Source organism: Prionailurus bengalensis, chromosome C2, assembly GCF_016509475.1.
Source record: "Prionailurus bengalensis isolate Pbe53 chromosome C2, Fcat_Pben_1.1_paternal_pri, whole genome shotgun sequence".
NCBI classification, from domain to species: Eukaryota; Metazoa; Chordata; class Mammalia; order Carnivora; family Felidae; genus Prionailurus; species Prionailurus bengalensis.
In genome coordinates this window covers 71,848,772-71,861,972 of record NC_057350.1, presented here as the reverse complement: position 1 = coordinate 71,861,972, position 13,201 = coordinate 71,848,772, and the positions used below count along the sequence as shown (strand labels likewise).

The 13,201-nt window shown below is 33.7% G+C and overlaps 1 protein-coding gene across 4 annotated transcripts in view; it reads left to right on the top strand.

Moving 5' to 3' along the window:
- FYTTD1 (forty-two-three domain containing 1) overlaps positions 1–11,901 on the top strand; it is a 41,712-nt gene extending 29,811 nt beyond the window's left edge. For all 4 annotated transcript variants that reach the window (XM_043594430.1, XM_043594429.1, XM_043594431.1 and 1 more), the window contains 6 exons: positions 2,493–2,605; positions 4,205–4,301; positions 4,713–4,774; positions 6,293–6,367; positions 7,687–7,813; positions 9,513–11,901. In XM_043594430.1, the coding sequence (XP_043450365.1) occupies positions 2,493–2,605; positions 4,205–4,301; positions 4,713–4,774; positions 6,293–6,367; positions 7,687–7,813; positions 9,513–9,611 (573 nt within the window). In that variant the 3' untranslated portion in view covers positions 9,612–11,901. The remainder of the gene's footprint in view (positions 1–2,492; positions 2,606–4,204; positions 4,302–4,712; positions 4,775–6,292; positions 6,368–7,686; positions 7,814–9,512) is intronic.
- Positions 11,902–13,201: the final 1,300 nt, after the last annotated feature.

Below are 13,201 nucleotides of genomic sequence, written 5' to 3'. Positions count from 1 at the left end.
GCAGAGTGAGAGGGAGAGAGAAACAATCCTAAACAGGCTCCATGTAGTCATTGCGGCCCTGCCACTGTAACTGACAAACCATGAGATCATGACCTGAGCCAAAACCAAGAGTTGGACGCTTAACCAACTGAGCCACCCAGTGTGTCCCTCCACTAGTGGGTAGTTTTAATCACTTGTCTGATTTTAACAATGAAAATAAATGTTTTCATGCTATGGAATTCTATTCAACAATAAAAAAGGAATAAGTTAATATATAAGTCAGCATGGATATACCTCAAAACATCATGCTAAGCAAAAGGAAAACACAATACTATGTTCTGTGTGATTCCATTTATCTGAAATTATAGAAAAGGCTAAACTGTAGTGACAGATGAGATGGTCATTGCCTGGGGTGGGAGTCAGGCAAGGGAAAGAAATTGACTGCAGAGGGGCACAAGGAAATGTGTTAGGATGAGGATGCTGTTCTATCTTGATTATGATGTGGTTGCATGATTTGTTACACAAATTCATCAAATTGTAAACTTAAAATTTTATTTTATATAAATAATGCCTTAGTAAAATTAACGTAAAAATTAAAATATTTCAAGACCCTCAAGAAATCATTTTTTAGGGTCGCCTGGGTGGTTCAGTCAGTTAAGCATCTGACTTTGGCTCAGTCATGATCTCATGGTTTGTGAGTCTGACCCCTGCATTGGGCTCTGTGCTGACCACTTGTGAATGCTCAGAGCCTGGAGCCTACTTCAGATTCTGTGTCTCTCTGCCCCTTCCCTGCTCATGCTCTGTCTCTTTCTCTGTCTCTCAAAAACATTAAAATAATTCTTTATATCAAAATTATTGTGAAAGAAAAACTTTTCCATACATGTATTTTTTAATGTTTATTTTTGAGAGAGAGAGAGAGAGCGCGCATGTACACACACACACATGAGCTGGGGAGGGGCAAAGAAAGAGCGAGAATTCCAAGCAGGCTTCGCACCTTCAGTGCAGAGCCCAGTGCGGGGCTCAGACTCATGAATCATGAGATCATGACCTGAGCCAAAACCAAGAGTCGGACACTTAACCAACTGAGCCACCCAGGCACCCCCCCCCGCCAACGTATACTTTTTAAAGCACATTTATACATGTATACAAACTTTAGATCCATGGAATGATACATTTACCATGCATTAATTGGTTGTTATTCTAGTCTGTGTATTCATCATTTTAACTAACATGATTGAGTACCCACTCTATGCTATATGCAAGGGATTCTGTGGTAACTCAATAGAAAATCCCTCATGGAGAATAAACATTAAATAAATTTTCCCACAAATAACTATATGGTTACAGTATGGCAGATAGTTTGAGGGTAAAAAAGACACGTGATGACAGCATCAAAGGAATTTACATTTACCATTAAAATGATACTTGGTGTTTTTATTAAAGACAGAATATGAAGCTTGGAATGAACTGTGAGTGATTTTATAGCATTTCTCCTATATTCTTAATATTCCTTATTTCTGTTTTTACATTTACTTCTTTTCCAAATGTTCATGAAAATGAAGACTTACAATTTTTGTGTTTTTTAGTCAATTGATACTTACGAATACGTCTCATATGCTTAAAACATATAAGGTAGTCTGAATTAAGTGTAAGATATGTATGGCTCATATTGCCAAGAACTTTTGGAAAGACTTCATGAAAAATACAGAAATCTGAATTAGACTTTAATGCTGGATTGAATTTATATATGAGGAGGGAGAAAAAGTGGACATTTCATATGCTTATTTTCTTGATTCCTTTTTTCTTTGTAACTCTTTCTACTCAGGCTTCTTTGCTGTCATAACCTCCTCTTTTTCCATCACATTTGTTTTGGAACTTGGCTCTCTCTTTTTTTTTTTTTTCTTTTTAAGTTTTTATTTATTTTGAGAGAGAGAGAGAGAGCACGAGCCTGTGAGTGGAGCAGGGGGGAGAGAGGGAAAGAATGAATCCCAAGCAGGCTCCTTGCTATCAGCACAGATCCCGACTTGGGGCTCCATCTCTCAGACTGTGAGACCATGACCTGAGCCAAAATCAAGAGTCAGGTGCTTAACCCAGTGAGCCACCTAGGCACCCCAGAACTTGGCCCTCTTCTCCCTTCATTTGGTAATCAAAAATCATGTTTATTTAAGTGATTTCCTCATTTACATTTCTGGTCCTCTGATTCTTCTCTTGAGTTCCAGGACCATGTTTCCCCATAACCTGTGCATCCCCCAGAGCACCTCAAACTGAACATAACCAAAATAGAAAAAATCCATTTTTCCATTTGAATTGTCCTTTTGTTGCAAGTATTTCAAGTATAAGGAGGTTGCTGTCTTCTCAATCACTTAGACTGGAAATATTCAAGTCATTTCAGCCTGTGTCTCTAATGTGCACATCTAAGCAGTCTCTGTCCATTCTGCTTCAGAAATGTTTATTGTAATAGGGTACATAGCAAAAAGCAATCTGATTAATGTAGTTTTTTTGCCTTCTGAAAGAATATAGAACGGTATTTTCCAGCATTAAAAAGGAAGGCCAACCTTCTGAGACAAAATGAAGTACAGAGAAAAGCAGTTGCAGTTCTTAAGAGACCTAACCAGCTAAATAGAAAGTAAGTACTCAAATATGATAATAATATGTTATCCTAAGTAAATAAAGGTAGACTTCTTGCACTAAGCAACCAAATGAATGGATTTGTAGTGGTCATTTTCAAGACGGATATTTGGGATGTCTCTCTGAACATCCAATATGGAGGCATTCAGTAATGGCTTTCTTATTTCTGAGACCCAGTATTACTGATGGTTTTAACAAATTGTAAACTTTAAAAAAAAAGCATTACTCTGCTTCTTTACCTCTGTTTACATACAGAATAAAATTACAAAAGGTGATTGTTTAGGTAAAAATACCTCCACCAGAATTATTCAAAATTGGGAATTCTGAAAGCTAAAATTGTTATTCAGTCTCAGTGACTCTTAATAGAACAATGTATTTGTGGAAAAAGCAAATTGTAAAAAATTCTGTGTGAATGCTTTTTAAGTTGAAAATATTATTATTATTTTTAAGTGATCTCTTCACCCAACATGGGGGCTCGCACTCAGGACCCCAAGATAAGAGTCGCATGCTCTACCTATGAGGCAGCCAGGCACCTCATAGCTGAGATTATGTTTATATTAAATGGAAGGCATAACAGAACTCAAAAATTACGACCTATTGTTATGACATTCTGTTTTCTGTAAGAATAAAATGGGCAAAAGGAAGTTGATAAACTGGTAAGTTTCTATATTTTAGTTTTGAGTACCATTTATTTATCTTTTATAGAAGATAATTCAAAAAAAAACTGAAAATGAAGTTTTTGTATAAATGGAACAGGCTGGAATTGCAGGTTTACTTAACTATCATCCCTCTTTTCTTTTGGAAATCTGGTGTAGTGCCTTTTGGGAAATGGGAAATTAGCAAATAAGAACTTGTCCATTATATGAGACATTAATGACCCATGTTAATTAGGCTAGCTAGGGAAATTTTGCATTTGAGTCTAAGATTGGAGGTAAGATTAGGCGATCTGTTAAGTATTTATAAGAAATAAATAACTAGATAAATACGAAAATTTGTTTTCTCATCTTTTACTGACTTCATATAGAAATTAGAAAGGGATTGGTGAAAGTCAAGTCCAACATAATTGAGAGTACATTGCTCTATGTGAAAGAATAAGATGGTAAGTTTCTATGTGATTCATGTTAACATATAAAGGTTTCTGAGTGAAGATGGAAGAGAAAACCATAGAAGATGTTATTTTCAAGATTTTCTCTTGATTTTCAGTAGTTTGATTATGATTTGCTTAGGTGTGATTTTCTTTGTACTTATCCTGTAAATTTGTACGTACATGTTTTTCATCAATGCTGTTTAGGAAATAGCATTAAAATTGTTATTTTTAATGTCTTCAGAAGAAATCTTCTGTTAGAATATTAGCGAGTGCAATATTTAGAAGATAATTAGAATTAACTAGGTTGTTATGTAGTATGCTACAGAAAGATATTTATAAATTGAATCACAGTAACTTTGTGTAAATAAGGAAATAATTCAGAATCTTTATGTTTAGTGTACTTCAAATGTCTAGCCTATGAATTTAACTATTTTTGCTTATTTCTTCTCAGGATGTTTGAAAGTTGTTAAATGGCTGAGACTATTCATGATATATCTGTTTTTGTTGCAGAAATAGCATTCCGGCCAATTTTAGCAGGAGTGGAAATAAATTAAGTCATCAGAAAGATACTCGTCAGGCAACTTTTCTTTTCAGAAGAGGCCTAAAGGTATAAAAACCCCTTGGTGGTGGTTTCTTTTTACTCAAAGGATCTTGAACATCTACCTTTAGTGGTAATCCTCAATCATAGGCATAGCCCATGGTTGAGGTAAGGGTTGGGTTTGGGATATGGAGAACGTGACATCAGATTAGTTCTTTTTGTTACTTATTTTTTCTATTCTCCCTTTTGTTGTCATCAGTAGCAGCATCTTACAAGCTTAACATGTTATTTAGGAATAACTATGTTTTACCACTTGTTCTGATATAGGAACCTCAACAGAGGTATTGCCAGAATAGGCACATGCCTCTCTTGCATTCACACACACATCATACTGGGTTATAAAGTTACAGAGCAGGGCTGCTTTTTAGATTCAAACCCTCTGCTTTCTTTTGGGACCTACTACTTTTTTTTTCCCTTCAGGTTCAGGCCCAGTTGAACACAGAACAACTGCTAGACGATGTAGTAGCAAAGAGAACTCGTCAGTAAGTTTCAATTTGTTTTTCAAGATGTCCTTTCAAAACTCTCAGAATACTAGCAACCCCGATTACTGTGTGCCCCAGTCCAGAAGAAATTAAATGAGACCCCCAGAGTATATTAACCATTGTGCCTGAAAAAAATAAATCCATTTTTTCCCCCAAAAAGCCTTTTGCATTTTCACATGTCAGTGTTAATGAGTTTTAGCACCAAATACATCCCTTTATTTAAAAAAAAAAAAAAAGATAATGGAGTATTCCATTTTAATGAAACAGCTCTTTATTTTCTGTAACTGCTTTTCTATAAATGAACCTATTCAGGGAATAAATAGAAAATCCAATAGAGCTTTTAGAAAACTTGTGAACCCTTTAAAAACAATAGGATATTTTTCCTTTTCACATATTCTTTTCTTCTCCTTACCCCATAAAGATTTTTTGAAAATATTTTTTTGTCTGTTAGAATTAACACTTCTGATGTGTGAGTTGTAACATTCTAATTCCATCAATATGATCAGTTTTCAAGATTAAACTATTTAAAACTATGACTACTTTTTGGAAAACAAAATGTGTAAAACATGGTATTGGTCCAGATATGCCAGCTAAAGTTGGGCATGATTTTGAGAAGAGTGTAAGAAAAAAAAGTATTTGAACTTGATGTTGACAGTATTCTTTTGCACAGGAGTCATGACATTGGAAACCATAAGGAAAGAAATGATAAGCCATTTGCTTCTCCAGTGAACAATGTTTACATAATTATAATAATATAAGTGCTGTTTGTCTTGAACTTTGAGAATCTAAAGGGAAAAAAACCCACAAAATCCTTATTTTGGTAACAGAATATAGTGAAAATGTCAGATTTTGAGTAACATGAATGTACAAGTAGAGCTGACAAAAATGGGAGGTACAAAGTGGGAGAAGAGATGGAAAGAAGAATTAGAGGTACTACTCTCCTTTCATACAAAGTCGAGAGGAAATGGTGTCTTTGAAAGAAAGGAGATTTAAGAGACTGAAAGATTTATATTTAAAGTTATAATGGAAGTAAAATAATGATATAGCTACCAAAATGTTTAGAAGGAGGTAGGGAATCTAGAGTATAGTGTGATGAGCTAAAACCTTATCATAGCAAAATATTGTTACATATGCATCTTGTGTAGTCAACTGGAGGTAACTAGCAAGCAGTAAGAACAAGGTTAAAAGTGCTGCCATTGGGGAGCAGGAAAGTTCTGCCTCTGGGGAGCAGAGGGGGCACAAAATACTGGAGACTGTCACTTTTCATTAGCAGCCTTTCTGTACTAATTTAATTTATTTTAAGGTATGTGTATTTGTTACACTGAAAAAATACTTAATAAATTCAAGTGTCCAGTTCCTACACTCAACATGCTGATTAATTATATCATGGTGGAGCTTAGTAATTTTTAAAAGCTAAGAAAATATGATGGTTACTTTAAAATGTATGTTTTTATGTGGAGTACGCTATAGGATTTATAAACTTCCATTTTAATGAAATTTTTGGTTTTTTGAAACTAGATGGCGGACTTCCACCACAAATGGAGGAATTTTGACTGTCTCCATTGACAATCCTGGAGCAGTGCAGTGCCCAGCGTAAGTCCTTTTTTTATTGTCAGAAATTATAATCTCTCAGTATATAAGGTAATAGAAGAGCACTGGACTTCTGCTCATGATGTCCAAGTTAAGATAAACTGAGACAAAGATAAGAGTAATACTTGTGGTACAAAGTGGAAATACTATAGTATAAAGTTAAAGGTAAAAGCTGTCTTGATTCCTGGTTCTATACCCCCAAAGTAGACACTTTTAACAATTTCATATTTTTATTAAATTGGTGCGTATACAATAAGTATTTTATACATTTATTTTTTATGTATAATAACAAATGAGGGAATGCTATACATACTTGCTCCTTTCTCCTCCACCTCCTAATACAGTTTGGACATCTTTACTTGTAGGTACATACAGATCTACCTTCTTTTTAAAGGCTTCATAGTGTGTTCTTTTATCTGGGTGACCTTAATTTAGTTAACCATTCCCTTATGTTTATTGCATTATAAACTTTCTAGGTTTTTGGAGTTTTCGATCTCTCCAGCTATTTTAATAAATGAAATGAAAAAAACATAGGATGAGTCTCTTAAGACTTCAGAGGTTGCTTCATTTTAGAAGATCAAGACTTGGAAGTCACCAGTCATTCCAAATTATTGAAAACATTTAGTTATACTTAAAGAAATATTCTGTGAGTGATTATAAATTTTAGTCTCCAGATGAGTCAGTCAAGAACCAGGTACATCAGTACCCCCTTGTCTGTGATTTCACTTTCCATGGTTTCAGTTACCCAGTCAGCCATGGTCTGAAAACAGATGGTCCTCCTTCTGACATATTGTCAGAAGATCAGTAGTAGCCTGACACTACCTCACAATGCCTACATCATTCACCTCACTTTGTCTCATCATGTAGGTATTTTATCATCTCACATCATCACAAGAAGGATGAGTACAAAAACATTTTGAGAGAGGGCGGGAGAGAGACCACATTCACATAACTTTTATTACAGTATATTGTCGTAATTGTTCTATTTTACTATTAGTTGTTGTTAACTAATAACTCATACTGTGCCTAATTCTTAAAAATTAAACTTTATCATAGGTATGTATGTATAGGAAAAAAGATATAGTATGTGTAGGGTTCAGTACTCTATGCAGCTTCAGGTATCCACTGGCAGGTGAGGGGCAGTCTTGGAACAACATAAACCCCATGGGTAAGAGGAGACTATTGTACTTTTTTGAGAACACAAAATAGCCTTAATACATGGAACATGTGTACAAGTCAAGATGTCTTATGTACCAAATGATTTGTTTTTCTTCTTTTGATTATTAAGCTTGTCTGATGTCATTTTAATTTTTTTCCAATAGAACTCAGAAACCACGATTAACTCGTACTGCTGTACCCTCATTCTTGACAAAACGGGAGCAATCTGATGTAAAGAAAGTTCCTAAAGGTGTCCCCCTACAATTTGACATAAATAGTGTTGGAAAACAGGTAATTTTTTTTTCTGTGTTTCTTTGTGCCATTCATTGAGAATATTTTAATTAATAAAATATGTAATGAATTAAACGGTATCTTAAGCCTCCTCAACCTTAGGAAACCACTGAACAATCTACTTTGTTTCTATAGAGAAGCCTATTTGGGGATTCATATGAATGGAAACATACAATATGTGATCTTTTGTGACTGGCTTCTTTCACTTAGCATAGTGTTTTTAAGGTTCATCTATAGTGTATCGTCTTTTTATTGCTGAATAATGTTCCATCAATGGATATACCATATTTTATTTATTCAGTTATCAGTTGATAGACATTTGGGCTGTTTCCATTCTTTGGTTATTGTGAATAAGGTTCTTCTGCACATTCATGTACATGTTTTTTGTGTGAGTATATGTTTCCATTTCCCTGGGTAAATATGTACAAGTGGAATTGGTAGGTCATATTCATAACTATATGTTTAACCTCTTGAGGAAGGGCCAAACTTGTTTTCCAAAGTGGCTGCACTGTTTACATTCCTTCCAGCATGTATAAAGAGTTATAAATTTCTCTACATCCTCATCTACACTTGTTACTATCGGTCATTTGATCGTAGCCATCCAAGTGCTTGTGAAGTGGTATATATCTCACTGTGGAATAGATTTGACATTTTTTATATTGACTTTGTGTCTTGTGATCTTGCTAAAATTCACTTCACTATTTTTAGTAATTTTGTAGATTCCTTAAGATTTTCTGTGTAAACAGTCATGTAATTCTCCATATCCCTTACCAATCCTTAAACCTTTTCTTTTTCTTATTATGATGGCTAGAACTTTCAGTACAATGTTGAATAGAAATAATGAGAACATGGTATGCTTGCCTTGTTCCCAAGCATGAGGAGAAAACATTAAATGTTTCACCATTGAGTATGATTTTAGCAATGGGTTTTTAGTAGATTTACAGGTTGAGGGAGTTCCTTTTATTCATATGCTGAGAGTTTTTATCATGAATGGATGTTGGATTTTGTTAAATCCTTTTTGTGTATCCATTGATGTAAAAATATGTGGAATTGAAAATATGAAGTATGGATAGAAATCTGACCAAATTTGTTTTGCTTCTTTTTATTTCATTTTGTCATGGTTACTCTTCTTTCATAAATGGTAAAATATAATTTGGGTGTGCTTTCTTTGTTAATCAAAAACCAGATTTTGATTTGAATTGGTTTGAATTTCTGTGATGAACTCCCAGAAATCCAAAAACTTCTAGAAATTCAAGAAAGTTTGTTTCAAATATTCACAAGTGTCAGTAACTCTTATGTTTATCAGTGACATCACTAGATTTTGTGGCAGTGTTTGTAGAGCCTAAAAATAATTGAGAGAAAATCTTGGATGTATGACTTGTGGGCATTATAGCAATGTGTTTTATGTAGTACATAATGTAGGTATTTAGAATGGTTTAGAAGATAGAGAATGTGAGTCAGACTACCTGGTTTAAATTCTGGAGCTGCAAGTAGGCAAGTTAACTAACTTCTTTAAACTTCACTCAATTCACCGAATTCCTGTGGTTTTTATTAGAGTTAAATGAGTTTGAATGCATAAATATTCAGGAAATGTTAGCTGTTGTTACCTTGAATTACCATTATGATCACATTATTGTTCTAAGCAAATATGGCCAACAGTCAAGTTGTTAATTGTTTTGTTTTGTTTTGTTTTCTCTAGACAGGGATGACTTTGAATGAGCGATTTGGGATCCTGAAGGAACAAAGAGCCACTCTCACGTTCAACAAAGGAGGAAGCCGCTTTGTAACCGTGGGATAGATCCCAAGTCAAAGGGACTTTTGAGTGATGACTCTGTTTTAAAAGTTGAATTGCTTGAAGAGTTCATCACAGAAATTGAAGAAACTTTATTTCAAAATATTCACAAGGCTAAATAACTCTTATTTTTATTTTTGAAGTTTTTTTTTTTTAAACATGTATAAATAATGCCCTGAAAGAATAACAGGGAATATACCTATCTGTTCTTGAGATTTCATGGTTGGCCCAGACAGAACAATTCTGTTTGACTTCTTTGGTCCGTCATGCAGCAGAAAGAAGACAGAAAAATAGAAACTGATTTATTTTTATTATAGTGGTATTTAGGATCTCATTGCTTTTCCCATTTTTTATTTGCCATGGTAAATCTTGGTCTTCAGAAATATGAGTAGGTCCCTTTGTTGCTGTCACCTGTCCTTTAATAGTATTGATGTAATAAGTGCAGTTGACTTTTCTTCATTAGAGATATTAAAAAAAACATTAGAATTATAGTTTTGAGTTTTAAGATTTATGGGAATATCTGGAATTTGGTTCATTTTTGAGATGACCTTAGGTTAATTCTCCAGAGTTATAAATCTTTAATATCGAACTTTTAACCAGAAATGTGACTTTAGGCATTAGTCTCTGTTTAAAATGTTGATGTTTAAAGCTATAAATGTGTGTTTACAAAATTATCTGATAGAGCCTTGGAAGAGAAGGTCCGATGTAAAAACCTAACAGTTGTGTTTGGTAAATGAAGAAAGCCGGAGAGGAAGTAGCAGGTTGAGGTGAAACACTTTAAAACCCAGGACATAGGTGTACTGTGTGGATTTAGTGTAGGCTTGAATCTAGTGTCCACGAAGAATTCTTCAAATGATATTTAGAAGAATTATAATTATCAAGGTGGATTGAGTTCCTTAGATATTTTGATGATAAAATCAATAGCCATAAAGTCCTAGACTTCTTATTCAAAAGTTAAATTTTATAAGCTTTTTAAGCTTGTTAATTAAACAGTATAAAGCTTCAGAATCAAAAATATACTTGTATATGCCATAAAGACAAAATGGTAATTGAGTTACATTGTAATCTTGGTTTATACCTTTCTTGTATAAAGTTCAGGCATTTATAGTCAGGGTATTTTTTTTTTTCCTCCCACACTCTGGAGGAATTAATCTGTTGTGCCAAGCTAGTGCTGAAAGTCTTCAGATGGTTATATACTATAAGTTACAGTATAATGCCAAAATGCAGCAAAATATTCCAACTACAAGTTCAATCATTTTGAAGTTTAACCTTTTGGTTTGCTATAATGTTGAAACCTCTAAGTAGGTGTTAGTTTCCCTAGAGTGTATTGGTGTTAATTTTTCCTGTAAAACAAAACAAAACATAACATTAAGTTATCACTCTTGCCTGCCTTGTATTGTATATTAGACTTCATTGTTTTCTCTCATGCTTCTTGAGTTACTTGGTTTATGTTAGCCACGGAAAAGTATCAACAGTTTCATGCTTATACCAAAGAATTAAATCTGATCCTTAATATCTGGTATTTTGCCAGTAAGTCTACTGATAAGGGATTATTGGAAGCCAGTCACACAATTTGAAAATAAGCTCTAGTCTCCTTAGGCCAAGGACTCATTGCAAAACATTTTTGCAAGTACAAATGCTTAGATTTCATCCGTGAACAGTACATTTTATTTTAGACTGGTTTAGAATTACTGGTAGATTATTTTAAAGCAAAAGAGAAACAACTGAGCACAAATTTGCTGTCTTTAGAACAGTTTGTGAAAATATGGTATAAAGTTTTCATTTTTTTATTTTAAATATTGTACAAAGCTATTATTAATGCCATTTTTCTCGAAAACCTTAAAAATTGCCCCAAATATTGACGTTAACTGCATCAAACAACAAAGTGTCTTTGGTATATTAAACATTTGTTCTTCATACATCTCTAATTTCATTTTCTTTTTAAATATAAAATTTTGCCTTTGTTACAACTAAATTAAAATTCTTGAGTGCTAACATGCTATGTATAAACAGAAGAATATGCTTTGTTGGAAGAGAATTTCCTTTCTTGGAATGTGGTTGTGGTCATCCTTTTTCAGTTCTTAAATTTTTTTTTTAAACAGGATACAACTTAAAATTTCCTTTGCATCAAGGTGTATGCAAAACATTGATGCAGTGCATCACAAAAATAAGTTTGTATTTAACGAGGAGATGCTTTACACTGTACTTTTTGGTGTTTTTTGGAAAAGTTACAAATTTAGATCTATTCTGAAGCTGTTCATTTTTAACAAATAAAATGTTACAGGTCTCACATTTATTCTTAGCTATAAAGATTGAGTTGTGGTTTTTAGATTGTTCTGTGTTACAAAGAACTTTGTAGTGATTTATAATTTTTAGGGTTTGAAAAACTAGCCAATTAAATTGGTAAATCAGTCTACACTCATATTCTAACTGCCTTTTGACCATTTCATTCATGAGCTCCAACCAAGAAGTAAGTAGCCAGCATGATTTAAAGACTCATTACTTAGAGTGCAGAATTTCAAGCTAGATGTGCCCTTCAAGATCATCCATTTCAACTCCTTTCTATGTTTTATTTAAGTGAGGCTCAGCTTTTCAAGACTTGTATGTGTCAATGTCACTTTTTGAGCTCAGGTCTTTTAATTCTCAGTTTAATTTAATTCTCATAATAAACTGCTTCTGTGAATTGAACACCCACAGAGAGTAGTGGAATGATGTTTGGCTTGTCCGATATCTGAGAAGTGGTAATTGCAATGCTTTTAGCATTCGTAATTTTTAGTATGGCAAGTAAATCTACTCTACCAGTGATAATTATTGAGACTTCATTACTTTTGTATTCAAGTTATATAGACCTCTTAGAAAAGGTCAGTGTTCCTGATCGCACATTATGTATTTTTTTCTAACAGGCATAGATTTCATAATTTTAATTATAAGCACATCATAAAATACTTCCAAAGTATGAACAAACTTACAGGCTTCATTGCCCACTGATTATTTTCTGTTAGAATAGATATGTATATCCCAGTTTGCTATCAGTGGCTTTATAATTCACAGTATACACAGTGTCAGGATAATTTTTAATTTTAATTTTAATCACCCGGTGTTCATCATGAAAAGTGCATTCCTAAATCCCCATCACTTGTTTCACTCATCCCTCCACCCACATCCCCTCTGGTAACCATCAGTTCCCTGTAGTTAGGAGTCTGTTTCTTGATTTGTCTCTCTCTTTTTTCCCCTTAGCTCATTTGTTTTGTTTCTTAGTGTGTCAGGGTAATTATTGTCCTGATTTCGATTTTCAATAAGAAAGTATGAGTGACAAAAAAATAGCTGACTTTGCACTACAGAGAATGAATACCATACATTCTGAATACAGGTAGTATCAGGGCAGGAAATGATTCTTTTATTTCTGATTAGTATATTTTTGAACTTTCATCAGAATTATATGATTGTTTTATTGCTACTGTAAAAAAAAAAACCCACGTGATTTAAGCTTCCTTTTAAAGCGAATTATTTTTATGTAGATCAATTTGGAGTTTATTCCCTTTTAAAAAATGATACCAACAGACCCCAAGCATTCACACTAAGAATTTTGGACTGTT